A 26398-nucleotide genomic window follows, 5' to 3' on the forward strand; every position below is an offset into this window, starting at 1 on the left:
GTTTGCCGTTGGCCTCAGGTCTGCCGCACGATCCGGCGCGACGTGCGCGCCATCGCACAGTACGCTGCGCTCGCGCAAAACTACTCGACGCCGACGATCGCCCGCGGCGGGCCGGGGCCGCGTCGTGAGCAGCCCGTGCCCGGCCGCCTCCTCATGCATGCCCCCCTGCACAGGCGAGCCCACGTTCGAGCTGCCCGACGGCTTCCGCCAGCTGCGCGCCGTGCTCGCCACCTCCGCCGCCGTAGCCACGGAGGTCTCCGAGGCGGCGAAGAAGAAGGCGACGGGGGGACAGGACGCGTGAGGCCGCTCTTTGGCGGCGCGTGCCGTGTACCGCTGAGTTGGGTGCACAGCGTTTCGACCGACGATCCGCATCCCCAGTTTCACTTTCTTGCTTCTACTGCTGCCAGCGCAGCCGACGTTTGTCGTTTCGTGAATCGCGACGGTGTCTCTTGTTCAGTGGTCGTTACCGTTGAAACACGGGCGTTTCACAAAAAAGAGACGTTTCACACGCAAAAAAGAGATAGCGAGCAACCTCTCGCGTGTACGGCTTTATTACGCGCCGTGGTGTGTCCCCCATACGGCTCTACCCTCTACGGACTACGCGCTTTACTCTACGCGGGCGGCGGGGTGCGGAGGAGCCCTGCCCCTGAGTTGCACAGGGGTTGTGCGCCGGGCCCTCCTGCGTCCTGCTCGGCTCCAGCCACAGTAGACAAGTCTTGTCATCAACAGAGTAGAAGGGTCTGACCTCGGGGGGACGATGTGACCAAGCGCTGGTAGCGTGGTTTAACCTCACACCCATGGTCTCACAGTGACTGTGCCGGCAGTCGCTGACAGTGTCGCTCACACAAGCCGCAGCACAAGTGACTGAGGGACAGTGAGGGCGAGCCCATCGCTGTGACAGCTGTGGCAGCCGCACAGTGGGCTGTGCCATCTGTGCAGAGCGTGTGAGCAGCAGAGGAGCTGCTTTCCAGGCTTCAGGAGCAAAGAGCTGCATGCCACCGAAGGCGCTGTCATGTGTGAGTCGAGGTTCACCGAGCGCGGCGCAGTCGGGGGACGCCGTCGCCGACGAGCGGATGGTCGGATTGACTCTCCGCTAAGACGGCTACACGCACACGAGCCGCGGTCGTGTAGCCGTCATAGCGGCGAGGCGCGGAGCCGTCTGTGGCGAAGGGGACGCGTCCCCCGATTTCCTCAACTCAGCCTCCACGCCCTCTGTGCCGACAAGCCGTAAGCGTCAACCGTCAAAACGTCACACTGCAGCGCCCCCCGGGGCGGCGGGGGGAGGCCCGATGGGCCCTGGCCCCTGGCCCCTGCACGCACCACGGCCCCGGGGAAACCGCCCATGGCCATGCACAGACAGTGAGACAGAGACACCAGCCGACGCGACCCCCCGCAGTCCCCAAGAGTCGGACATGATATTGCCTAGATACGCGTGTCCCCGACTCTTGCCGGTCCATGCTCGTCCAAGTCCTGCTCCACAGAAATACAGTAGCACAGTCGCCCCGAGGGCCATGCCCGAGGCACACGCTCCTGACTCGAGTGGCTCCTGTCCTCGAGATCTCGTCCTCACGAGGCTCCGGACGGTACCGTCTGAGGAGACGCCGCTCGCTTCTGTTTCTTGGGGGTTGGGCGCTGCATCCACATCTCGATCTTCTTGGGAAGCAGCTCTTCGGACTGTCCGTCTCCGTGGCCCAGGCAGCCGTCGCGTCCAGGGCCCCAACTCCAGACGGCGCCGTCCGCGGTAGCGGCGAGGCTGTGCTCGAATCCGGCCGACACGGCGACGACGCGCTGGCCCGCAAAGGCCTCGATCTTTTGCGGGCGTTGCAGGTCCTTCTGGTCACCGTGGCCAGAGCACATGCCGTCGCCCCAGCTCCAGACGGCGCCGTCCGCGGTGACGGCAAGGCTGTGATGATTGCCAGCCGACGCAGCGACGACGTGCTGGCCAGCCAGGCCCTCGACCTTCTCCGGCGGGTGTTTGTTGCCCCACGACCAGACGGCGCCGTCGGCGGTGACGGCGAGGCTGGTGTGGTTGCGCGTCGACACAGCGACGACGCGCTGCCCAGCAAAGGCCTCCATCTTCTTCGGCAGCGGGTGGCGCTGCTCATCACCATGGCCGAGCACGCCATTCCATCCAACGCCCCAGCTCCACACGTCGCCTTCGGCGGTGAGAGCGAGGCTGTGGCAGAGGCCCGCCGACACGTCGACGACGCGCTGCCCCGCCAGGCCCTCGGTCTTCTTGGGCAGCAGCTGGTGCTGCTCGTCGCCGTGGCCCAGCTTGCCAAAGGTTCCATGGCCCCAGCTCCACACAGGGCCGTCCGCGGTGATGGCGAGGCTGTGGTTGCCTCCAGCCGACACAGCGACGACGCGCTGCCCAGCAAAGGCCTCGATCTTCTTGGGTTGCAGCACGTCCTCCTTGTCGCCGTGGCCCGAGCGGATTCCACAGCCCCAGCTCCAAACGCTGCCGTCGGCGGCGATGGCAAGGCTGTGGTGGATCCCCGCCGACACGCTTTCCGCGTGCTCGCCTCCGAGCAGCGATGGGAGTGCTGTCGGCGACGTGAGCCGCGTCACGCCCTCGCCGTGCCCGAGCAGCCCAGCAGCCGGGTCGAGCTCCTCCTCCTCGTCGCTGCTGATCTCGGTCGCCTCGTTGCCAGACGAGAAGAGCCGGCCCTCGCCGTCGATGAAGACGCTGTGCTGCCCTCCCGCCGCCACCGACGCACGAAGAAGGGTTGCCTCGGACTGCATCATCAGCCGGTTGAGAGGGCAGCGTGTTGCTGCTGCTGCTGTTACCTCCGGTCCACACGGGTACTGCCGTGCGTTTTGACAACAAGGCCCCACGGTACACGGCGTCTCCACACTGGGCGAGTCAGAGGAGAAAGAGAATTGCACGAGCAACTCCCTCGCGCAACACTGGGCACGGGACTGGCGCGCACTGGCACTAACACAGGAAGAGAAAGCGGATACGAAACAAGAACACACAACGCACTCTCTCACATGATGACAAGCGATCCCACGTCAGCGATTGTGGGGACTACATGATTACACGAAGGGTGGGGGCCCGTCCGCAGAGCTAGGCGGCGCGGGCACCCCCCACTGGGGCCGAGCGTAAGAAGCCGTTTGCCACTTGCAGAGAAAGAAAAGAATTTTAAAGAAAAGAAAAAGCACACTTCGATCTAAAAATGCCGCCAAAGTCGCTGCTCACCGCTCTCCTCGCAGCCGGTGCCGCTGCCCTTCACCCGCCGCTCCTCGCCTCCCGCGCCGTGCCGCGCGCTCGTCCTTCCGCCGCCGCGTTCGATGAGTACGGCGACGGCGAGGGCCTCTCCGATGGTGAGGGCCTCTCGATTGTGTCGGCGGCGGATGCGGCGGCGGCGGAGGCTGCGCCGCTCGACGCAGTCGACTCGCTGCTTGAGGAGTGGCAGGAATACGCGGCGCTCTCCGACACCACCGACGATGGCGTGCCGACGGTCGAGCGGCAAGAGGCGATGCTCTCGACGTGGCGCAGGATGATTTCGGACCGGGAGGAGGCACACGCAGTAGCAGCGGCGACACACAGCACACGCCTAGCAGCGGCCGACTCCCCACCACACACTTTCACGCCGAGCCCCGTGCGCCTCACCAGGCGCTCCGCAAGGAGACGAGGCGGGAAGGGCGGCAGAGGCTGTCTGCGGGCTGGATCCCAGGACACCTCGCGAGCTGGCCGCTGGCCGGCCGCGGCGCGTCAAAGCCCAGCGAGGCGAAGGCGGCGGCGGCGGCGGCGGCGGCAGAGGTGGCGGAGGAGGAGGCGTCCAGAGCTGCGGAGGAGGAGGCGGAGGACGAGGACTCTCTCTCTCTCTTGTGGAGTGTGGAGGGCGAGAGCGGAAGCCTTTTCCTGACCCTCCCCGGACCCCTCGGTGCAGGACTTCATCTTCGAGTGGCAGCAGCACACCGAGGCGCGGCCGCGCAATGGGCCTTGCACTCTGCACGCCGCGGGCCTCCTGCATGCCTCACAGGACGCGGAGATGCGAGGGGCTGCCTTGCCCTCGCCCCTCCAGAGCGTGCGCGGGGAGACGTCTCCCTCGCCCTCGCCTCACGTCCCCTCCCCCCGTGGGCAGGCTCTGAGGAGGCAGGCGGCAGAGCGCGAGGCGACGACGGAGCGTGACGCGGCGGCTGCAGCGGCGGCGGCGGAGGCGGCGGCGGCGGCGAGGGAGGGCCGCGCCACAGCGCCGGAGCCGACCGCTCCTCCCTCGGCTGCCATCTACGCTCCGCCAGCCAGCTCGGGTGGCGGCGCGGCAGAGGCGCGAGACTCGCAGAGACTCGCAGAGATGTGCAGAGACTCGCAGAGATGTGGCGAGATGCCCACCTCTCACGCTGCCGCAGCTAGGGGCGCGCCGCCGCTCGGGACGGGTCTTTTAGTATACCTCGGCTGCACCTCGGCTGCACCTCGGCTGCACCTCGGCTGCACCTCGGCTGCACCTCGGCTGCACCTCGGCTGCACCTCGGCTGCACCTCGGCTGCTCTTCTGTCAGGCGGGAAGCTGCATTGGGCTCGACCTCGGCACCACAAACTGCGCCGTCGCCGTGCTCGTCGGTGGCACGCCGCGCCTGATTCCGGTCGGCGATGCTGCCAGCGGCGGCGGCGGCGGCGGCGGCGGCGGCGGCGGCGGCGGTGGCGTCTTCCCTTCGCAGGTGTCGTTTGTGCCGCTCGGGGACAGTGCGTCTGCGCAGCGGGCCGCCGCGGCTCTGGCGGGGCGCTCCTCCCGCGCCTCCGCCGCCCCCGCCGCCTCCGGCTCCTCCGCGGCCGCGCGGCGGCCAGTCGTCGCGCCCGACGCGTCGGTGCGCGTGCCGGTGGGGTAGGCGGCTCGGCGCTTCCAGGACACGTCCTAGACATGTCCGAGACATGTCTCAGGTGCGCGTGCTGGTGGGGGAGGCGGCTCGGCGCGCCGTCACGCACAACACCGCCTCCTCTTTCGCGTCGACCAAGCGGCTCATCGGGCGCACCGCGTCGGCGGAGGAGCTGCGCGCCCTCGCCGCCCTCGAGGTGCCGTACCGGCGGGCTGGCTCGGGCGAGATCCTGCTGCCCTGCCCCGCGCTGCGCCGCGCCCTGTCGCCGGTCGACATCTCGGCGGAGCTCGCGCGAAAGGTGGCGGCGGAGTGGATTACTTGTGAGCCATGGATTCCTGACAATCGGTAGGCGGAGCTCGTGCGGGAGATGGCGGCGGCGGCGGAGGGCTTCCTCGGCAGGCCGCCCTCGCACGCCGTCGTGACGGTGCCCGCCTACTTTGCTTAGACTTTGAATCATGAATTGAAGTAGAACTACTTAGAACGAATCAAGTAGGTGCCCGCCTACTTTGGCGCCGCCGAGCGCGCCGCCACCCTCACCGCCTGCCAGCTCGCCGGCCTGCCAGAGGTCTCGCTGCTGCGCGAGCCCGAGGTGCGCCTTGGGGAGAGATGGGGAGAGATGGGGAGAGATGCGCGTTGCCGAACACCCGCCTTGGACAGCACGCCTTGGAGCGAAACGACACGACAGCCACGCACCTCTCACCCCGCACCTCCCGCCCTCGCCAGGCGGCGGCGCTCACCTACGCCCTCGACGCGCGCAGCAGCCAGCGGCGGGGCCCGTCGGGCGCGTCTGCACCGCCGCGGGAGCGGCTCATGGCGTCTGAACGTAGAATGCCACCGGGGATCGCACGGTTCGCTTGGGGGACAAACATTGAGCCACACACGCTGCATGATCCCGTCGGCCACCGCCTGCCCCCCCCCCCCCCCCCCTTGTACTCCCTCCTTGGAGGGCTTCCACTTGGGAGGAGGCACGTTCGACGTCTCGATCGTCGACATCGGCGGGGACGGCGGCGGCGGGATCGTCGACTTGGTTCGCGTGGTTGCGACGGCCGGCGACCCGCGGCTCGGCGGCAACGACTGGGACGAGGCGGTCGCCGACTGGCTGGCGGGCGATGCAGCCGAGATGCAGCCGAGATGCACGCGAGATGCAGCCGAGATGCAACCGAGATGCAGCCGAGATGCAGCCGAGATGCAGCCGAGATGCTGTCGAGATGCAGCCGACATGCTGTCGAGATGTTGTCGAGCTTACGCCGAGCCTGATCCGAGCTTGCGCCGAGGCGCAGGCGGCGCAGTTCCTCGCGGAGCACGGCGGCGCGGTGCGGCGTGGCCGCCTCTCTGGCTTCGCGCGGCGGCGGCTGCTCGACGCGGCGGAGGAGGCCAAGGTTGCTCTCTCGGCCGCCACGTCGGTCGAGGTGTGCGTGCCTCGGCTGCACGGCCCGCTCGGCCTCAACGTCACTCTCTCGCGCCGCAAGTTCGAGGCGACGCGCTACCGCCCGCCCGCGGCAAAGCGATGGCAGGTTCCGCGACGCGTCCGCGACACGCCGGCTCTAGGCCATCTGCCGGCCGCTGCTGCTGCGGCTGGTTCCCGCGATCCTCGACGTGGCGTCGACCGCCGGGGTGACCCTCTCGACCGATTTGGGCACCCTCGCCAAGGGCCGAGCTGTAGCCGAGACGCAGCCGAGATGCAGCCGAGATGTTGCGGCGGCACGGCACCCTCGCAACGGCCCCGGCCATTCTCTCCCCGCGCGCGCTGCGAGCGAATCTGGCGCACCCGCTGCCCGCTGCCTTACCGCCGACGGGCTGCCGACAAGGCGACCCCTCGCTCGCGCCGCAGCGCACCCGCCGCTGGCAGCGCCTCGTCTCGTGGCGCTGGCAGCGCGCCGGCCGCCGCGACGAGGAAGGGGCCGAGGCAGGCGCAGGCGCAGGCGCAGGCGCGGCCCCCGCTTCGGCGCCCATCGACCGGATCGTGCTCGTGGGCGGCGCGACGCGCATGCCGTGCATCGGCCGTTTTCTCCGCCGCATGACAGGTGCGGGTACAGAGCGGGACACACTCCTCCGACCACCTCGCGTCTGCTGTCTGATTCGCTTGCTGTCAGCCCCCCTCAGCCAGTTCCTTCTCCCCGCCGCAGGCCTCAAGGTCAAGCCGTCCCTCCAGCCCGAGGAGCGAGGGCGCGGCGCGGTCGGCGGCATGGCACGTATCCGAGCCTGAGCCGAGACTGGTCCGGGGCGTGTAGGAGGCTGTCGCCCTCGGCGCGGCCATACAGTCCGACATCCTCGCGGGCGGCAGCGACCTCGGCTTGCGCGTCATCAACCCCTTCTTCCAGGTGCCACCGCCGGCCACCGGCCGCAAGAAGGCGGCGGCGAAGAGCTAGACGGTTTGGGTCTCCACTCTCTGTGGTCCTCCAAAAATGTGCGCGCGTGTATGCCCATGTACGTGGGTCAGGGTCTGAGAGTCTGTCGTGCGCGGTTGATGTGCCGCTGGCCCCGGGGGCGGGGAGAGCGGAGTTGGAGTTTAATGAAAATCCAAAAACACACTCTCCGAACGGCACGGAGCGCTTCAGAGCCTTTTCGTTCACCAGCCTGTGTGTAGTTTCAGCGCCTCGGGAAACACGGCTAACAAGGGTCAAGGGGGCGCACTGCAGAACCAGATATACGTCTGCAGTCTTCCCCCTGCAACACACTCACTCTTTTGTCTCTTCCAACCGCACACGGCCGCACATCGCACAATGATTTTTACGAATACCGTGGGAAACAGGGTGACAGAGATCAGAGAGGCTTGTGCCGACAGCCATGAACAAAGATTCTTGCCTGGCACGGGTTGCCTGTCAAAGAGCACTTGGAGCACTTGCTTGGAGTGCAGTTGGTAACCACAATTGAAACGCTCGGCACCGGGCACCGCCTCGTATACAAAATGCGCCTGCGGGCGGACCCTTACAGATCACAGATCACAATTGTACAATTCTTGTCCGGGTGTCCAGACTAGTAGTCGAGCGCGTCGGAGAGGTGACACCGACCGTTGCGAGTTCGGTCCGATTCCACGTGGCAGAAATGCCCGATCCGTTCGAGCGCTGCGCGCCGTTCCAACCCTCCTCGTGCCTGTGCAGTGAGTTGCGGCTCAATACATCGTCCAAGGTCCCGCTTCCCGCCTGCCGCCCAACCGTAGCCTGCGGCCGAGCAGCAAGCAAGAGGTCCGTCTTTGGTGCCGCCGGCGCCGCTGGCAATGCAACGATTGCGATCCTGTACGGCTTCCAGCGGGAGAGGACGCGCAACAGCTTCACGCGCGCGCCACTCGCATCCTACCTCAAAGACATGACTCTGATCATGCGCCTCGTCCTCAGCCTGCGAGCTGTGGACACGGCACTGCCGATCCAACTGTTGGTAACTAGATGCGGAAACGGCGAAGATTACACACGACGAACTCGTGCTGTGCAGATAGCTCCGCCACCCGGTGTCCTACCAACGCGTGGCCACGTCGAGGCTGTATAGCTCTGCGTCTCACTGTCTCGAGCCTCTGTTGACCCCCCTAAGGCTGGTCTCGGGAGAGCGGCACCGTCGCTTCGAGGCGAGGCTCGCGGCGCGCGGAGTGAAAATTCGCGGCGTGAGCTCGCCCGCGCTACCCCGCTGGGCAAACGCCTGGCACTCTGGTAGCTTCAGCAAGCTTGCGGCGCTGGGCCTGTTGGGCTATGACCGGTAAGTGGGCCTTGCATCGCAGTGGCCACCAGCCGTGACAGCACCAACCAGCCCGAACCCGAACCCACAGTGTCATTGTCCTCGACGTGGACTGTGTCGTGCTGCGGAACATCGACCACTTGGCCTTCGCGCCCGCACCTGGCTTTGTGTATCGTCGCAAGCTCCGCGAGAAGTGCACATCGCGCGCCGGGCTCAAGTGAGCTCGTCCCAATGGATTACAGGTGTGAAGAGCGCCTCTTCATCGCATCTAACCGTGAGCAGGTGGGAGCTCAGCTCTGGTGTGATGGTGCTGCAGCCGGGCGCCACCGAGAGCAACCGTATGCTGCGGCTGATGCGCCAAAGGGCGGAGCAGAGGTGGCGGGCCCCTGGGCCCTTGGCTTCCTCTGGGTCACTCAGGGTGGCCCGATCCCTCCCAGGCACATTGTCGGCGACGGGGGTGACCAGTCCATCTGGCGCATCTTTTGGAGCCGCGTGTTCGAGCTGCCCGCGGCGTACAACGCGTACAAGACGGACGCGGTGCCCTCTTGGAGGCGCGTGAAGGGAGCAGAATCGTAGTTACGTCGCTCTTCACCCACCATGTGCGTATGACAGATCACGATCCGCGGAGTTAAGTGAGACTGACCGAGAGCAGGCACGACATCTTTGTGCTGCACGACATCTGGCCCGTCCGCTGGTGGGCCGGCTGGAGGGCAAAGGCTGGCGCAGAGCTCTTCGACCAGCTGCGGTCGCTCTCTCGGCAGGCGGCGGGCGAGTGGAATATGATGGAGCCTCGTGCGGCAGCCTCGGGCCCTAGTGCCGCAGCATCCCCTCCCCGCGCTGACTCTGCCGCTTCGAACGTCTCTCGAGGGCGGGTGTGCTACCGCAAGGACGTGATCAACGTGTGCGAGTTTGAGGACCAGTGGCAGGGCGAGGGCATGGCCATGGGCGAGGGATAGGCCATACGTGTGTTCGGTGTGTGTGTTTGTGTGTCGTGTGTGTGTGTCCTTCTCTCTCTCTCTCTCCTCTCTCTCTCCCTCTGTGTGTGTGTGTGTGTGTGTGTGCCGTAATGTAAGTTTGTGTCGCTGTCGGTGGCGCGGCGCTGGCGGCAGGAAAAAGAGACCGAGGGCGCGAATGGTCCGACGACGGTACGTATTATGCATCGCTGCCACACACGTCTACTCCCACACCTCGTCCTCCTCCTCCATGCCGTCGTGGCTACTGTCGGCGCGCGCCGCGGCTGCTGCCGCCGCCGCGGCCGCCTCTGTCCCTGGCTTTGAATGAAGTGTCCCCGTCCCCGGCACTGATCGAAGTGCCGCAGCGCTGCAGTCAGCGCACTCTGCGCGCCAGCGCTCCAGCCGCTCGCGATGCGCCACCAGTAGACTCTCCTGCGCCTGCAGCTGCGCTGCGAGCGCCGCGTTGCTGGCGCTCAGCGCCGACGCGCCCTCGCCCTCGGGAAGGCTCCGCCGTTCGTCAGCGGCGCGAAGCGCGTCGCCGAGGCGCTGCACGTCAGAGTTGAAGGCTGCCTCGCACGCCTCGAGCTCGGCGGCATCGCGGCGCTCGACACACGCGGCGACCGAGGAGCGGATGTGCTCGGACAGCACAGCGGCCATTCCTGTAAATAATAAATAGCGCACCCTTCTCCAGGGAGAGATGGGCGACGCACACGAACACAGAGGGACAGTGCGCACCCCGCCCCGCTCGCAGGGCGTGCAGCACACAGCGAAAAGAAAGAAAGAAGAAAGAACCCAAAGCCCAAGGGAGGGATGGGAGGACGGCACGCCGCCACCACACAGGGATTTTAAGGAGAGGTGTGTGGCACACAGCGGCTTCCTGAAAATGCCAGACGCGTTTCTCCTTTCCTCTGCCACCCTCCGGCGGTCAAGGGCCCCGGCTGTCCAAAGCTGGCTGTCCAAAGGATATCCACCTGAAGAACCTCGAGAGAGAGAAGACTGGCGTGGCAGGCGCTTGACGATGGACACCGCCTCCCTCATCGCGTCCGTCCTCTCCGCTGCGCGCGACTGCCTCGCTCACGCCCTCCTCTGGCTTCCCGAAGTCCATCCTGACCTCAGGGAGAAGCCGGAGGGGTTGGCGGTCGCTGGCGCCGCTCTCGTGCCGCTCCTCCTGCTCATCTCTTCGCTGCTTCCCGCGCGTGCTCCGCGCAAGGCCAGCAGCGAGAGCGGCGGTGGCAACAACTGGAAGCGTGCTCGCGTCGTGAAGACCGTCGCGGCAACGCCGCTGCTGGGCCGCTCGCCCTCGCTGCCGCCGCCGACGGCTCTGCCAAGGCCGGTCGACCTCACGGGGTCCTGGGTCAATGTGTCGATCCGCGGCGACATGCACGCGTACATGGTCTCGATGGGCGCCCACTTCCTGGTTGGGTCCTCTAGATAAGCCCGCCGCCGTTTCTCTGCCTGGCGCCGGCCTGTCTGGGGCGTTCCCTTCGTTTGCACTGCGGGCGCCCCGAGCTCCTGTGACGGACGGCGGCGCCTGCCGCGTGTGCAGGTGCGGCAGGAGGCCAAGGCGCAAGAGTTTGGCGTCGGCAAGATGCGAAACGTCATCTCGCGGCTTGCCTCCAGCTGCGCAGGCTGCCTCGAGGAGAGGAGCTCTCTCTGAGCCGGGCTCTGGACCGCCGCACAGGCAAAGCAACCTCCACCTGCTCATCGAGATGAACTTCCCCTTCGTCCAGTCCATCGAGCTCGAGCTAGACGGGTGTGCCACAGAGAGGCAGCAGAGAGGCAGCAGAGAGGCAGCAGAGAGGCAGCAGAGAGGCAGCAGAGAGGTTGTCCAACGCCCACGCGCCAACACCGCCCACACCGCCCATACCGCCAACACCGCCTCGACGCTCTGCGCGACCCGCCTCGGCGGGCCTGCGGTCCCTGAGCTGCGCACCTCGGAGGCGCTGCGCCCCCTCCGGATGACTCCCCCGAGACCCCGATCTGCAGGCGCGAGCGCGAGTACGGCACAGACCCCATATCTCCCCATATCTCCCCCATATCTCCCCATATCTCAGGCGCGAGCGCGAGTACGGCACAGACCCCATATCTCCCCATATCTCCCCCATATCTCCCCATATCTCAGGCGCGAGCGCGAGTACGGCACAGACCCGTTCGGACGCTCGCTTCGCTACTGCGCCCGTTGGGAGGGGGCCGAGCTGGTGTCCACCACCCCCCGGGCACCTCGCAGACACCTCGCAGACACCTCACGGACACTTCAGAAGACACATCGCAGACACTTCGCAGACACTTCCTCGCCGCGCTGCGACCGGGGCACCTTGCAGCACACCACAGCCCTGGCACCTTGCAGCAGCCTCTCGAGTCCTACACATCCCCCCCCCCCCCCCCCCGGCCCAGCGCTCTTTGCCACCCCTCGGCCCTCCACCCACCAGGCGGGCACGCGCGTCACCCGCGTCTTTGCGCGCGAGCAGCCGGGGACGCGCGCGCTGCGGTATTGACGCCGAAAGGTATTGACGCCGAAAGGTATTGACGCCGAAAGGTATTGACGCCGAAACGACCGCGCAGCCTTGTTTGGGCGCCTGCTGCCCGGACGGCGGGTTTCGCGCAGCATTGGTCAATGTGACTTGCGCTACTGGAGCGGCGGAGCCACCCTCAGAGTGAGCGTCGTATCGGAGGGGGATGCACGGGCGGGCCGTGCCGCGCGCGTGCGCGGTGCTGCGGTGTGTGTAAACGCACGTACGTACGTTCACACTATATGTACGACAGTACGAGTCGGTGCGCGGGCAGCGAGCTTTCGGATTCGGTGCCATTTATTTACTCGAGCCCCGGTCAGCGCGCGTCTGTAGTTTGCGACTCTGGTACTTGGCACACCGATTCTGAAGACTCGAAACCCGTAGGAGAGAGACACACGCATGCGAAAAAACGGATGGGGAGAGGGAGAGAGTGGATAATAGCGGGGCAGACACACGTGGACCCTCGATGGGACACACACTGCACTGCTACGCAGATAGGCGAGCGCGGCCCAGCAGGTGTGGCAGCCAGGGGCTTCACTCAGACAGAATAAGGGCGCGGCTCACCACAGCCGCGGCGACGAGAGGGAGCGGATCTTGCTGCTGAGACGACGGAGGCGCGAACTCCGCGAGGGGCCTGGAGAGCTCTCCGCGCGCTCGGACAGCTCGGACTCTGTCGAGTCCTCTGCGGGCTCGGACTCTCCCAGAGATTCTCCGGATGAAGCCGACCGCAGGCCCGACTCCAGGTCGTCCAGCTCCATCGCTGATGCCCTCAACGCGCTCCGCTCCGCTGGGGCTGCCGGGCTCGACTCCACGCCCATCATCACGTCCGCCAGCCGGTCAACGATTCTGTCGACCATATGACCACGTTTGAGCGCGTCTCACAGGTTCTACACACTTGTGCAAGGTCACACGCCGTCCTGCCTTGCACCTTGTGAGCTTTGAAGTAACGCTTCGCCATTTTCTTCTTCTCTTAGAGGTAGCCGATGAGAAGTGTGGGCTCTACCCTGCGCTTCTGTGGTGGGCAATCCGGCCTTCCTCCAGCTGCCCCCTCCTCCTCCGGGGATGCAACCGTCGTGGGTCCAGATTCCGCAGTGGGTCGCCATCAGTGCGCTGCTCCCCTTCAGTGAGCCCGAGCCCGCTGTGGCCACCCACTTTGACAGGCTCAGCGTCTTGCGGCTGGCCGTATTGGCCGCGGCTTGGCGCCGCATCCTCGGCGCCTTGTCCGACCTCGGCGTTTTCAGCACGGTGCACGTGGATGAGGATGCGTTCCGTACGGTGTGCATCCAGGCTCTGCACTCCCGCCAAATCCCGGTGCCCGAGCTCTATCTGCAGTGGGGCGATTTGGGGTACTCTGAGGCGATCACACCCTTGGTGCCCCGGATTCATCTATCCGTTGGGCCCCGGTACATTCATTAGAACTGATCACTTTGCGCAGCAGCCGTCCCTTCGCCGACTGGACGGCAGTGCGCTGCGTTGTCGCTCTGTCGTGCACGCTCTCGTGCCTCGTTGTTGTGACCCACCCTGTCCCACCCGTGTGTGATCAGTGTCTACGGAGGGAGTGTCTTCGGCTCACGCCAGGGCGCTCGTTGCTCCTCCGTCTCTTTGTATCTTCCATACTGCATTTATCAGAAGACCGAAAGAAAGAAAACAGACCGCGGTACGATAGTGGGCCCACCGGCGAGCCGGAGGGCCGTGGCCGGAGGGCCCCGGGGGGGGCTTGGGGTCAGTTGTCGGAGGAGGCGAGAGATGAGCTGACGCGGCCTCTGAGAGCGGAGTCGGGACGTACGGGCTCACCGGGGGAAGGCCAGTCGCAGTGGCAACCGGACCACCGCGACCTTCGACAGGGAGGGCCACGCCTCCCTGAGCCTGGAGAGGAGCCGGCGGAGGGGGGGGGCGAGCCGAGGACGATAGAGAGGCCGCGGGTGCGGGCGCGACTCGTCAACCAGGGAGAGCGGGCTCGACCCCCCGGGGGTGGAACTGGGCGCGACCCAATGCCACCGTTCTCGCCCGGGGTGACCCCGGCCGGGCCGTCGACACTCTCAGAACCGGTGGAGCTGGGAGAGGCTGGCGAAGACGAAAGGCGGCAGCGGAGGAAGCGACACCAACAACGAGGGAAACGACCACACCGGTCGTCGCATAACGACCACACCGGCCGTCGTATCACGTATGACGCTCGGCAAGCGAGCAAGAGAGCGAATCGGGGAGAACCGGAGCCCCGGGAGGACCGAAGGTGGAGCCCCGGGACCGAGGACTAAGCAAGTGTCTGTGTTTGGGCGTGGTGTCCAGTGTAATGTCCACTAGCTCCGAGTAGAGGGGGCGTCCTGCAGTTAATTAAGTGGAAACCCGGTACGCGGGTCCAACCCTCGGAGAACTGTGTTTACTTTAAGGCCCTTGCCCTGCGAACGCGCACCCCCGGGGCTAGGGAGGGCTCTCTAGCCCGTAACCCGATGCCAATCATCCGGCCCGCTGGGTGCGCTTCTGAGCTCCCCGGCCCTGGATGTGCGGTTAATGACTGCACTCCAAGTGCTCCAAGACCCGCGAGGGATGCGAGGACGGCACACGCCGCCTCTCTCACCACCGCGTCATCTGTGTGCTACATGTGCGTCTTCCAGAGAGAGAGAGAGCCGCGCCAGAAGCCACTTGCCCAGAACTTAGGCGAGTCGAATGCGAGTCGGTACGCGATCCATCCGCCCGACAAGTCTTTGCGTGTATGACTCTCGCGCCATGCTCAACCCGCACGATGCCGCTGGAGCACAGTTTCCCAGCAGCGGCGAGGTGACTGGCAATGCCCACCACCCAACCGGGCCCGCCTTTTACCTCCAAGAGCACGGCGGCTTTGACTTTGCGAATGTGGCCGAGGGCCTCCGTGAACGCGGCCAGTCGGCAGATGACGCACTGCACGTGGGCACCACAGTTGAGCTGAATTTGCTGCCCGCGCTGTCTACGCACCCGCTGCGAACGCTCGATCCCGCCAGCGCGCAGGTGCACGTGCTGGCGGCGCTGCCCTTTGCCTCACACGTCCTCTCACTGGCTGAGGGCGACCCAAGCTCCCACGTGCGGCGGATGATGGCTTTTGCGTATGAGCTGCGAAAGAGCCGCGCGTTCGTTGAGCATCAGATTCCGTTTGTCCTTATATACCCGCACTCGAACCCCACGCTGATGGGAAACGAGGCTCTGGCCGCACTCTCCCTCGGCAGCCTCATCGTGGCCACCTCGGATCCGGTCTTTGCCCGTCCGACCCGGCACGAGCTCGCTTCTGCAGAATTCCATCAAGCATATCGAAGGGGAATCACGATACCCTACCTTGGGTCACGCAATCAGGCGGCGGCGGTTGGCAGGAAGAGAGCAGGCCCCGTGGGAAACGACGCGTGGGATAAGTTTCAGCGGCGCTTTGGCTACAAAGCTAACCCGACTGGCATCGCGACAGCCCTGCTGCGTGAGCTGGGCGTGCGCCTACCTTCATGCCACGCACCAGCTAATGGTGGCCTTCCCACCAGGCACCGCAGCTTGTGCCCCTATAATCCGGCAGCTGGCGGCCAGGCGAGCCGGAGGCTGTCCTTGTCCAGCGGCGCCGCCGGCCTACGGGCGCGCATCAGCAGCCTCGGCCGCACGAACGGATCGGTCAACGAAAGAAGGAGTCGACGTGCAAGCGCGGCCTCTCCTCGCCGTTCCCTACCCTCCCAGCCGGCACCGCTGCCAGTGCGCCACGCGGTGCCGACGCAGGCCGTCGCGCGGGTCGCGACCGTGCATCGGCGGCTGGCGCTCGCGGTGGAGATGGGCGCGCAGATTGGGTGGTCTTTGCTGCTGCTCTCCCTTCTGCTCATCGTACCAATCGCATGGGCCATCCTCTCCCCGCCCCGGGACGACTACGACGAGCCGCCCGCACCCACAGACGGTAACGAGGAGCCAACTTCCCCACGATCGCCCCTTTTCAGAGCCAAAGAGACACGATCCGACGAGACAAAATCGTGAGGTTGCGCTCCTCCAGCGTGGTCTCCACTTGGCGGGCTTTATATCAATCAACTCGGGGTCACGCATGCTCCGAGAGAGATACTGTGCCTGTGTAGCGCCGCGCGCTGTGAGCTCTGTGAGCTCTGTGAGCACCAGCATTTTTTCTTGTTTTCCTGTGTGCGTACCGGTTACAAGACAAAAAGAGGAGAACACACGGCAGAGAACATGGCTGTCTTTTCCTCCATTCGCCAGCATGCCCACCTCTCGCCATCTACGGCAGCCTCAGGCGGCTCAGCGGCGTAAGCACTCGCAACCCTCGTCGCCAGCCGCCTTGACGGCCACGGGGCGGCTCGGCGGCAGCGCCGGCGGAGATCACATTCAGGAGGGACACGGGAAAGACCAACATTACGAGCACGAGCAACAGCAGGCGAGCAACGATCATGGTCAGACGCCGCTGTGGCTTGAGCGGGCACGATTCCAGTAGTGCGTCGTCCCTCATTGTGACCACCCCGCCCGCGAGGGCGCTGACAGCAGAGCCGCGCACATCCTCTTCCGCCTGCAAGAGCGAGGCGGAGTTGGTTCGCCTCCGCTTGATGCCGGCGCTAGTCGAAGTAGATGCCGGCGCTAGTCGGAGTAGCTGCCTCCTAGCGTCGCTCAGCCACGGCGGCTCATCTCCTGCCATCACATCATTGCTCGCCACTTGCTCTTCGTCCGGCTTGTACGGCTCATAAGGCTCGTACGGCTCATAAGGCTCGTACGGCCCCCCGTCGTACACTGCGGCGCCGCTCATAGCCATCGAGCTAAGGAGAGCAAGCTCATAGCCAGCTGAGCCATCCCGTTCCTCCACAAACGCCTCGTCCTGATCGTCCCTCTCTTGAGCTGCCGCGATCTCCTCCTCTTCCCAAACCTCAGATGTCACAAACGCATGAGGGGGGAGCAAGCTCAGCAGACGAGCGAGCTCCCCTCGCCGCTGCTCTGGTCGATCTATTGGTGGGGATGCAGGGCGAGAAGGCGCCGTCGACGTGGCGCGAGAGTTTGAACGTGACGAGGCTTCCGCGACAGACGCATGAGACCGTCGAACCCAGTCGCCAGAAGTAAGCGCGCGACGCATAAATACTGCGATTGCTGCTGCTGGAGTAAGCGCGCGTCAGTTCGCGCCTCCCTCGCACCAGGGTAGTATTTGGGGGCGCGCTCAAAGTTTTCATTCAGTTAATCGCTTTTCATAATGAACGCGAAGAGGCGCGTCCTCATAGCGTCCTCCCGAACGGCTCCAATTCAAGCGACAGGCCCTCGCCTCTTCAGTCGCCACGCGCCACCGTAACTAGGAGAGCAGTACTCGTTTGGCACCTGTGGTGGGGTAGGACACACCGGCGCACGTCGGCAGGGGAGGAGTGTGTGAGAGGATGAAGGAAGAAAGAAAACGGACAACCCAAGGGAGGCTAAATGTATGTATGTACAATGAGAGAGGACTCGAGATGTGTTCGAGATTTGGGCGGTCGTGCTTTTCGGCGGTCGTGGAGGTCGTGGAGGTCGTGGAGTGGCGAGTCACGCTCGGGCGGACAGCACTGATGCCGTCGCCGGACGCGGCGGCGAGGCACACGGGCGCCGGCGTGGCGCGTCGGCAGGCCCACCACGAGCGGATGCGCGACGAGCGCGCTCGGGAAGCGGCCGCGGGTGACGCGGAGCTTCCGCCGGAGGACGACGCGGTCGAGATGGCGAGCGCCGTCCACGTGCTGGACAGCGTGGCGGAGGTGGGCCCGAACTACACTCTGCTGCGCAGCAAGGAGACGAAGGCGAAGCGGCGGAAGCGAAAGCGCGAGGATGCCAGGGCGGCGCTCGACGGCCACACTGTCCTGTCCACCGGATCGCGCCTCGAGATCTTCTGCGACAGCGAGCGGTGGTACCCTGCGACCGTCATGGCGCGGGAGGAGGACCGGGACGGACGGATCGTGCACGAGGTCGAGTACGACGGCTACTCGGATCGGCGGTGGTGGCACATGCTGGACGACGAGCGGTGGCGCGCCGTCCCAGAGCAGGCCGGCGCGGGCGCAGGCGGCGCTGCCGCAGATGGGGATGGGGATGTGGCGATGGACCGCGTGGACGGCGAGCATGGCGCCCGTGCCGCGGGCGACGCCGAGGCGGCCGAGGTGCGGCCGGCGCCGCCTCCTGTGCGCCGGGGCGTGCGGCGCAGCGCGCTGGCGGACGCCCTCGAGGCGGAGGATGACGAGCAGCAGGACGAGGCTGCGCGTGGCGATGGGCGGCCGATGCTAGCGCCCCACGGGCCGGCGCTGTCGGCGCACCTTATTTTTCACAATAGGAGACAAAAAAAGAAATGGCCGCGCCGGATCGGACCGCCGCAAGCGGCGTGGCGTGGAGCGGTTGAGCATCCCTCCGGGGGGCCCTCTGCGCCGGGGAGGCGTTGTTGGAGGCTAGGACGCAAGCGTCCGTCGCCTTTTTCAAACTCGGGTCCCACTCCGCTACGCTCCGACCCGAATTTGGAGGGCCATGAAATTTAGGGTGTTGCTGCGCAAAAGGGGCGGGGCGCGGGCGTTTGCGGCGGGCCGAGAGCTCTTTCTAGAGATCAGACCTTTCGATGGTTCATGTGCTTTCTAGAGAGAGATTTTTAGCATATCTATCTACGTCATGTTTCATGAGGCACGACACGCGGTGGTGGAGCTGGTGGAGCTGTCAGCTGATCGATCCAAGCGGGTGGGGAGTGGGGGGCATGGCTGGGCATGCAGGTTCACAGCTGCGAGGGCCAACCAAGGGATTCGGTGGTATCTAATGATATAAGGGCCCAGCGAAGCGCCGGACGGCACACGCCACCAGCGGAAGTGCCCCCAGAACTCGCGGACCCGAGACTGCCGCTCTCGGCACAGCAGAAACGCGAGCGCCGCGCCGCGCAGCGCGTTGCCGAGGCTCAGGACGCGGCTCGCGGGCAGCGCAAACCGCCCGGCGCCGAGCCGGTGCTAGGCCGCCTCCGCTGCGCCTGCTTCCTTGCGCGCCGCTGGACGTCGGCCGAGAAGACCGCTTCCCTCTGGGGACCCGACTCCGCGAAGATCGCGCGCGCGTCGTGAGTGGCGGCGCGCGCGCGATCTCCGTTCCCGGGCACGCCGGTCGCAGTGGCATGGGATCCCAGGCTCAAAAGCGCTCCCGTCAACAGCGAGCGAGCGCCGCCGCTGCTCCTCCTCCCGCCGCCGCTCACCGAGACTCGGTGCCGCCGTTCTCGCCGCCGCCGCCGCCGCCGCCGCCGCCGCCGCCTCGCGCCTCGCCTCCGTCACCGCCGCCCTCCATCTCGCAGCGGCGCGTCCCTCTGATGGCGCGGGCGCCTCGCTCACCGGCGCCTCGCCGCCGCCCCCCCCTCTTCTCGCGCCGCTCCGCTCGTGGCCGCCGCCTCCCCTGTCAATCCCGCCGCCTCCCCTGTCAATCCCGCCGCCTCCCCTGTCATCCCGCCGCCCGCACCACCGCCGCCACCGCCTCGCGCCTCGCCGCCGCCGCCACCGACCGCCCTCCCCTGCGCCGCTGAGCGCGGTGCAGGGGGCGAGCCCCCGCTGCGCAGCCTCACCGCAGTGCACTGCGCTCTCCGCGCCCCTGACGATTAGTGAGAAGGTGGTGTTGCACAGCATGGAGCTCGGCGAGCGTTTAGCGAGCCCCTCAGCTAGTCCGTAAAACGCGAATTTTTTTCTGCGCTGTGTCGTCCCTGTGTATGCCCGTATGCCCGTCCACGGAAGTACAGACGACGACCTAGGAGGTGCCCTCGATATATGAGCCGATGTCCTCCTTCTCCTCACCGGCCGGCCGTCGCGACGCGGAGCACAGGAGGGCATTCTCGGTCACCGCGGCGCACCTACTCACGGAGGAGTTTGTCGCTCTCAGCTCCGAGGCGGAGCTGCAGCGAACGGGCTTCACGCTGCGAGACCGGGACTCGAGCAGTGAGCACCTTCGGATCCACTCCCTGGTCGAGCTCGAGTTCAAGCGGAACTACATCACTCCGGGCGGCAACCAGCTCCGGCGCGTGGCGAGGGATAAGGCCGTGCTAGGTCCAAATAAGATCGAGCTCCCGATCAACGCTCAGGGAGACCTGAGCGGCCGCTGCTCGCCGGGAGTGCGCCCCGAGTCTGACAACAACAACAAGCCGCCAGCGGCGGCCGTCGTCCGGCCTCCCCGCCGCGCCACGAGCAGCGGCGTCGGGCCTCCTCCGCTGGCGATGCAGCGGAGCGCGGCAGCCTCCACGATGATGCCAGCCATGGCGGAGGAGGGGCCGGCGGCGCGTGGGATCCCTCCGATCAAGCCCGAGGAGCTGCGGACGTACCGCCTCTTCTTCAGCTCCCTCGCCGCCGCGATCCAGAGCGATACGATTGGCCGCGCGCAAGCGGAGCCCGTCCTCGCCAACACTCAGCTGCCGCGCGACGAGGTCGACTACATCTGGTCCATCTGCGACGGCGACGGGGACGGCGCCATTTCCGCGGACAGCTCGCCGAGAGCTGTGAATCGCTGCTCAAGAGACGGATGATTATGATAGGCCGCCTCCGGGCGGACGAGCTTGCAATCGCGCTGCACATCGCCGCCGCCCGCTTCGGAGGGTTGCCCCTCCCCCAGCCGCGGCCGGTCGAGCAGTTTGTGCTCGCGCTTTTCCCGCCGTCGGAGAGGGCGAGCGCCGCCGCCACGATCGCCGCAGGGAGCGAGCGATTGCGAGGCGGCGGCGAGGGCGGCGGCGAGGGCGGCGGCGAGGGCGGCGGAGGCGAGGCGGGTCCGTCGCGCCGCGGCTCTTTCGACTCTCAGGCGAGCCTGGCGGAGCGAGGCGAGACGAGCAGAGGCGCGAGCGGGCCCGGCAGCAGGCGGGTGAGCGGGTCCGCGTCTCCGCGGTCCGGCCACCGCCGCAACGCCAGCTACGGCAGCGGCGGCGCCGGTCCGGGCAGCCGCGGGGACGACTGGCTCGTCCCGTCGCTGCCTCCCACGCCGGCGGAGCTCGACGCCGTGTCGGGCATGGCACTGGCCGACGAGGCTGGCACGCCGCTCGCCAACGCGCTCTACTACGTCAGGCTGCTCACGGCGGAGCCGACGTGGGAGGACCTGTCCGGCCTCGAGCGGACCCTCGTGCGACTGCCCACCGACTCGGACGAGTGGCTGCACAGCTTCCTCGAGCTCGACGGGCTGCAGGGCCTCCTCGACGTGCTCTCGCACTCGCTGCAAAAGGCGAGCCGGCCGAGACACGGCGGCCGACCGCTCATTCGAACGGGTTCCATGACCGCTCGTTGCGGTGGCTAGGCGACCACGACGGCCGACGACACAACGCCAGACGACTTGCGCGTGCAGGGCCGCTGCATAGCTTGCGTCGCGCTGCTCGCTTGCCGCCGCGTCGCCCTCACCAGGCTGCTCGAGGAGAAGGGCGCCGTCAACATCATCGTTGGTGCCGTCGACGTGCGGTCGCGCCGCGTGCAGCAGCAGGTCCTGCAGGTCCTCCTCCGCATCGTGTACCAGCCCGCGGGCACGCGGCTCGTGCTCGACGCGCTGGACCTGCTGCGCGACGAGGACGCCGGCGAGCTGCGGCTGAAGCGGCTCGAGGTCTGCTTCCGCAACGCGGCCGACCTCGAGTACGCCCTCGGCATGCTCCGCCTCTTTTGCGTGATGCTAAACGGGCCCGCGCCGGACGGGGTGCAGCGCGAGGTGCTGCTGGAGCTGTCGAGCCTCGACGTGCTCACCACGGCGGTGAACCACCCCTTCGCCATCGAGCCGCCGTTCGCGCAGCAGCTGCGCCTGCTCCGCTCCGCCATCGAGCGGCTCGCGCCCTCCACGCCCGCGCGGCTCGCTCCGATCGAGCCGCCGGCCGCCCTGATGCAGCGGGCGGCCGAGCCGGCCGTCGGCGGGAGCTCGTCGACGCTCGCTTCGCTTCGCGCCTTTATCGAGCGAGACCTGACCCTCGCGCGAGCCGAGAGCGCCATGGGTGGCGGCGGAGCCGGTGGAACACTCGGCGGCGGCAGCGGGGGGCTGGGCGGTGGCGGCGGCGGGCTGGGCGTAGAGGCGACGGACACGGGCGGGTTCCGCATGCGTGCCGGCGGTGGCGCCCGCCTCGTTGAGCAACGTCTCGTCGAGGCCCTCTCCTACGGGCGGCAGACCGACGGCGCCGCCTTCGCCTCCAACCTGCAGCAGCTGGGCGCCCTCCTCGGTTCGGACGAGGCGTTCGGGCGAGCCATCCGGGCGCTCGTCGAGAGAGGAGTCGCGCACTCGGCCGCCGACCGGCACTCCACTCGGCTGCAGCCACCGGTCGTCACGGAAGCGGCGTCCCCCCCGCCGCCGCCGTCCGAGGCGCTGACACCGCCACCGCTGACTGCGGCGGCGCCGCCGCCACCGCCGCCGCCGCCGCCGCCGCCGCCCCCAGCGCCGCCGCCCCCCGCGCCCCCGCCCCCGCCCAAGGCTCCCGGCGCACCCGGCGCTCTGGCGGCCAGCGTGCCCCGCCTGCGTCCGCTGCACTGGCGGAGGCTCCCTCTGTCGGACGTCGAGGCCGAGGGCGCCGCGTGGGCGGCGGTGCGAGAGAAAGCGGCCGCGGTCGACCTGAACCTCGAGCGGCTCGCGAGCCTCTTTGGAGAGAGGACGGCGCCGGCACGGCAGTCGGGCGGGGCGGCGCGCAAAGGGCCGGCGCGGGCGCGGCAGGGAGGCGGCGACGGCAGCGCCCCATCGTCGCAGCCGCGGGGCGGAGAGGCGGCGGAGAGCGCCGAGGTCTGCCTGCTCACCACGACCCGGTCGCAGCACCTGCTCATCACGCTCAGCCGCTTCAGCCGCGCGGCCACGATGCGCGGCGGTGAGGTGGGAGAGGGCGGGCCGACGATGCTGGTGCTGCGAGCCGTCGTCGAGCTCGACCCGCTGGTGCTCGCGGCGGACGACCTGCCCAAGCTGCTCTCCTGCCTGCCTTCGGAGGAGGAGGAGGCGGCGCTCGCCTCCTTCGGCGGCGACCCGCTCACCCTCGCCACGGCCGACTACTTGCAGTGGCGGCTGCTCAAGCTGACGCGCACGCGGGCGCGGCTGGAGGTCTACCTGACCGCCACCACCCTCGAGGCGCAGTGCCGCACGCTCAGCCGGCAGCTCGACCACGTCTGCGCGGGCTGCGAGCAGTTGCTCCACTCGCCGCTGCTGCTCCACACGCTTGGTCTCATCCTCGCCCTCGGCAACGCGATGAACTGCCGCTCGGCGCGGCTCGGCAGCGCGGGCGGGTTCGGGCTCGAGATCTTGGCGTCGCTGATGGGAGTCAAGGCGACGCCGGTGCCGCCGCAGGGCGGCGGCCCTCCCGCGCAGACGACGACGACGCTGATGCACTTCGTGGCGCGGCAGCTGGCCGCGCGCGGCGTGAAGGCGGCCGAGCTGAAGGCGGAGCTGCAGAGCGTTCCCAACGCCGCGAACGTCGACTTCGAGGAGACGGCGCGTGAGTGCGAGGAGCTCCTCGCGCAGAAGGACGGGCTGCGGCGCGAGCTCGTCTTCGCAATCGACGAGATGAGGGAGCGCGGCGAGCTGCCGGACGGCGGAGGCGGAGCCTCGGGTGGCCGCGGCGACGGTGCCGCGGGCGGCAAAGCTGCGAGCGAGGAGGGGCCGACGCAGGCAGGGGCGCCGGAGGGGGAGGAGCGGACGGCGGGACGGGTGGGGGAAGGGGAGGATGCGGCGGGGAAGACTCCTCCGGACGACGAGGCGGCGGTGGCGAAGGCATGCCGGGCGGTGGCGGAGGCGCACCTGCACGAGGTGGCGCCGCCTCTGATTGGGGAGGGGTTCGACCCGGAGGCGGTGGCGTGTTTCGCCACGCGTCGGTTCGTCTCGCGTCTCGGCGACGTCGAGCCGGACGCGAAGGCCCGGCCGCCGGCGCTCGACATTTCGCCTCCCTGAACCTTCTCTGAACCTTCTCTGAACCTCCCTGTAGGCCCGGCTGTCGAAGCTCGAGGCTTCGCTCGCCGCGGCGCGCGACGCGCTGGAGAAGGTCGCGACAGCCTACGGGCGCGCGGCGGGCGGCGCGAAGGCGTCGGTCGAGGTGACGGCGCGCAGCCACTTGCGCGAGTTGACCAACTTTCTGGCCGCGCTCGAGAAGGCGGACAAGGACAACCGGCGCGAAGCCGACCGCGAGGCGAAGCTGTCCCGGCTGCGCGCCTCGCGCCTCTCGGTGGGCCGCGTCACCTCCGCGGAGCGCGTCTCCTCCTTCTCCTCCCTCTCGCCGTCGAGGGAGACGTCGCGCGACGCGATGCGGCCAGCGCCCCCGCCGGCCGAGGAGGACGAGGCGCGAAAGGCGCACCGGCAGAAGCTCGCGGAGGCGGCCGCAAAGGCTGCCGCCAAGGCCGCGGCATCGGCAGCAGCAACGGCCGCTGCGGCGACAGGTCCTTCCTCTGTGGGCCTTGCGCCTGCCGCACCGGATTCGGCAGCTGCTGCCGCGGCGGCCTTGACTGCCGCCACGGCGGGTCCTGCGCCACCAGCAGAGACACCGGAGGGCGCCCCCGCCGCCGCATCCCTCGCCTCGACGACACTCGCACGGCCGCGCGCGCCGCTTGGGAGGCGGCACAAGTCGACGAGGCGGCCTGTGGGCGGAGCCGCTGGCGAGGAGGCCCCCTCGCCTCGCGCCGCAGGGCAGCTTCCGCCCGCCGTCACCGACGAGGGCGACGCCCGACCCGCGGGTGGCGAGGGGCAGGCGCGGAGCGCGCACCCGTCCAACCTCACCGGGGCGCTGGCGAGGCTGAGCGCGAGGGTGTCCGAGGAGGAGGACGGCTCCAGCGAGGCGGCGGCGGCGGACGACCCGGACCGGGCTCCCTCTCCGCCCGGCCGAGAGGTGCCGCAGCCAAGCCCCGGCGTCGACGGGGCGGGAGCGGAAGATGGGGCGGCAGCCGCGGCCGAGGACCCCTTGGACAAGAGCAGTATGACTCACACCGGGTCCGATTACGGCGACGATGACTATTTTTAGACCTATGCAGACCTTCGAGCACGAGCGAGTTGCGATCCCTCGATGGACAATGCCCTGTGTGCCTCCAACATCCACATAGTCCAGCGCATGTCCACTATGGGTTCATCATAATACATAAATGACATGCACATACGTGCGAGACCTCGGGCTCGCGGATGCGAATCACGCCCCAACACTGTTCACACAAAAACACAACCGGACCCAAGACGGACAAGCTCAGACAGTCGAGAAAGGGAAGGGGTACAACACTGTTCACAAGGAGTCCCCATTATGCCGTCGGCCCCTCACGGATCCACAAAGGCATCAGCCGGTTGCCGCGCTCTGTAAGCGGCAACCACAGCCACCGCTAGTGCTCGCCGCACGTATGGCATCGGTCACCTCGCTGCGAAAGCTGCTTGACGCCATCGTCGGCGAGGAGGGTTCAGCGAGGTCCAAGTTTGTCGACGGCACTGTGCTGCAGACCATCTCGACGCTCACGCTTGGCCAGCCGTTTGAGGTCTGGAAGACGCGGATGGGACGGCACAGGACAGAGACGACCGTGGGCTCATTCAGGCACATACTGCACAGCGGAGGCGTCCGCGCATTTTACGCCGGCACTGGGCCGAAGCTGGTTGAGAGCGCCACAAAGGGCGGCGTGCTGCTGGTCGCCAAGGACGCGATCCAGGAGAGCTTGAAGGGTGCGGGCGTCTCGTCAACCACCGCTGGCTTCGTGGGCGGCGCGGGCGGCGGCGTCGCGCAGACCGTGGTGATGGGGCCCTGCACCTATCTTGTCACTGCGATGGTGCTCGGCAAGGAGCAGTCGGTGTGGGGCATCATGCGGCGCACCTGGGCCAGCAAGGGCCTCCTCGGCTTCTACCCGGGCGGCTCAGCCATCGCCGCGCGGCAGGCGAGCAACTGGGCGAGCCGCGTCGGCTTCACCGAGGCGGTGCGGACCAAGATGAAGGCGGCGCACGGCGACCCGACGCGGCGGCTCTCGATACACGAGGAGTGCTGGGCGGGCATCATCGGCGGCGTCCTTTCGTGCTGGAACCACCCCTTTGAGGTCGCGCGGATCGAGATGCAGGCGCGCGCGCTCTCGGGGGAGCCGGCAGTGGGGATGATTGCGGTGCTGCGCCAGGTCCACGCAGAGAGCGGCGTGGGCGGCCTCTTTCAGGGTCTGATCCCGAGGATGGGAACCAACGTGTGGCTAACCCTGTTCCTCGTCTCGGGGGCGAACATCGTGAAGCAGTGCCGCGAGGGCTCCACAGAGGCAATCTGCACGGCGAGCGCAAACCCGCAGCACCACTGTGCGTGACCGAGTCCACCCTAGAGTCCACCGAGTCGCGAGACCGAGAGTCTGCCCCCGAGAGGAGGCCTCGTCGTTCTCCCGTGAGCCGTGACCTGAGGTTTAGTTCCTTGACACACACCAGACCTCGGGAAACCGAGCCGTGTGCAGGTACAGTGTTGCTATTATTTTGTCCAGTACTCTGTATACTGTTGCAAGTCTCGTAGAAGTTTGAGAGTGAGAAGTGTCGGAGATCGCTCGCTCTCGCCACTCGCGCGCATCTCCAGTTCTCCACACATCGAACACGG

The 26398-nt window shown here is 67.4% G+C and overlaps 9 protein-coding genes across 9 annotated transcripts in view; 7 read left to right on the top strand and 2 right to left on the bottom strand.

The window, feature by feature from the left end:
* The window catches only part of EMIHUDRAFT_95402 (hypothetical protein), a gene marked incomplete at both ends in the record, with an annotated part of 5465 nt that extends 5164 nt beyond the window's left edge, over nucleotides 1–301 (top strand). Inside the window, one exon of the mRNA XM_005775133.1 lies at nucleotides 174–301. Coding sequence (XP_005775190.1) covers nucleotides 174–301 — 128 coding nt within the window. The remainder of the gene's footprint in view (nucleotides 1–173) is intronic.
* Nucleotides 302–3176: 2875 nt separating this feature from the next.
* On the top strand, nucleotides 3177–7186 carry EMIHUDRAFT_195121 (DnaK, heat shock protein 70; the record flags this gene model as incomplete). The annotated part of the gene is made up of 9 exons (XM_005775134.1): nucleotides 3177–3530; nucleotides 3894–4031; nucleotides 4882–5085; nucleotides 5167–5241; nucleotides 5311–5406; nucleotides 6366–6431; nucleotides 6649–6841; nucleotides 6944–6993; nucleotides 7049–7186. The coding sequence occupies 9 exons, from the start codon at nucleotides 3177–3179 to the stop codon at nucleotides 7184–7186; spliced, it is 1314 nt and encodes a 437-aa protein (XP_005775191.1).
* A 676-nt stretch (nucleotides 7187–7862) lies between these two features.
* On the top strand, nucleotides 7863–9439 carry EMIHUDRAFT_195122 (hypothetical protein; the record flags this gene model as incomplete). Its single annotated transcript, XM_005775135.1, has 7 exons — nucleotides 7863–8188; nucleotides 8343–8504; nucleotides 8575–8700; nucleotides 8766–8858; nucleotides 8921–9055; nucleotides 9136–9275; nucleotides 9351–9439. The coding sequence occupies 7 exons, from the start codon at nucleotides 7863–7865 to the stop codon at nucleotides 9437–9439; spliced, it is 1071 nt and encodes a 356-aa protein (XP_005775192.1).
* A 967-nt stretch (nucleotides 9440–10406) lies between these two features.
* On the top strand, nucleotides 10407–12255 carry EMIHUDRAFT_432030 (hypothetical protein). Its single transcript, XM_005775136.1, has 5 exons — nucleotides 10407–10853; nucleotides 10983–11044; nucleotides 11118–11189; nucleotides 11559–11636; nucleotides 11865–12255. Exons 1-5 carry the CDS (start codon nucleotides 10455–10457, stop codon nucleotides 11929–11931), a joined length of 678 nt encoding a protein of 225 aa, XP_005775193.1. The 5' UTR covers nucleotides 10407–10454; the 3' UTR covers nucleotides 11932–12255.
* EMIHUDRAFT_432032 (hypothetical protein) lies at nucleotides 12243–12847 on the bottom strand. Its single transcript, XM_005775137.1, has one exon. It carries the CDS (start codon nucleotides 12801–12803, stop codon nucleotides 12507–12509), a length of 297 nt encoding a protein of 98 aa, XP_005775194.1. The 5' UTR covers nucleotides 12804–12847; the 3' UTR covers nucleotides 12243–12506.
* Nucleotides 12848–14670: 1823 nt separating this feature from the next.
* EMIHUDRAFT_195126 (hypothetical protein) lies at nucleotides 14671–15918 on the top strand (the record flags this gene model as incomplete). The annotated part of the gene is made up of 2 exons (XM_005775138.1): nucleotides 14671–15567; nucleotides 15670–15918. 2 exons carry the CDS (start codon nucleotides 14671–14673, stop codon nucleotides 15916–15918), a joined length of 1146 nt encoding a protein of 381 aa, XP_005775195.1.
* Nucleotides 15919–16085: 167 nt separating this feature from the next.
* On the bottom strand, nucleotides 16086–16693 carry EMIHUDRAFT_195127 (hypothetical protein; the record flags this gene model as incomplete). Its single annotated transcript, XM_005775139.1, has 2 exons — nucleotides 16086–16227; nucleotides 16302–16693. The coding sequence occupies 2 exons, from the start codon at nucleotides 16691–16693 to the stop codon at nucleotides 16086–16088; spliced, it is 534 nt and encodes a 177-aa protein (XP_005775196.1).
* Nucleotides 16694–17465: 772 nt separating this feature from the next.
* Nucleotides 17466–18330, top strand: EMIHUDRAFT_195128 (hypothetical protein; the record flags this gene model as incomplete). The annotated part of the gene is made up of 2 exons (XM_005775140.1): nucleotides 17466–18144; nucleotides 18215–18330. 2 exons carry the CDS (start codon nucleotides 17466–17468, stop codon nucleotides 18328–18330), a joined length of 795 nt encoding a protein of 264 aa, XP_005775197.1.
* Nucleotides 18331–25102: 6772 nt separating this feature from the next.
* EMIHUDRAFT_432033 (mitochondrial carrier protein) lies at nucleotides 25103–26347 on the top strand. Its single transcript, XM_005775141.1, has one exon. It carries the CDS (start codon nucleotides 25191–25193, stop codon nucleotides 26118–26120), a length of 930 nt encoding a protein of 309 aa, XP_005775198.1. The 5' UTR covers nucleotides 25103–25190; the 3' UTR covers nucleotides 26121–26347.
* The last annotated feature ends 51 nt before the right edge of the window (nucleotides 26348–26398 follow it).

This window comes from Emiliania huxleyi (genome assembly GCF_000372725.1).
Source record: "Emiliania huxleyi CCMP1516 unplaced genomic scaffold EMIHUscaffold_3, whole genome shotgun sequence".
NCBI lineage: Eukaryota > Haptophyta > Isochrysidales > Noelaerhabdaceae > Emiliania > Emiliania huxleyi.

Excerpts from the sequence above, each read along its gene's own strand:
- EMIHUDRAFT_432030 (XM_005775136.1), top strand. The coding sequence starts at position 10,455 with ATGGACACCGCCTCCCTCATCGCGTCCGTCCTCTCCGCTGCGCGCGAC. Across the intron at positions 10,854-10,982 it reads CGATGGGCGCCCACTTCCTG|GTGCGGCAGGAGGCCAAGGC; the intron begins GTTGGGTCCTCT and ends CCGCGTGTGCAG. Across the intron at positions 11,190-11,558 it reads ATCGAGCTCGAGCTAGACGG|GCGCGAGCGCGAGTACGGCA; the intron begins GTGTGCCACAGA and ends CCCATATCTCAG.
- EMIHUDRAFT_432032 (XM_005775137.1), bottom strand. The coding sequence starts at position 12,803 with ATGGTCGACAGAATCGTTGACCGGCTGGCGGACGTGATGATGGGCGTG.
- EMIHUDRAFT_432033 (XM_005775141.1), top strand. The coding sequence starts at position 25,191 with ATGGCATCGGTCACCTCGCTGCGAAAGCTGCTTGACGCCATCGTCGGC.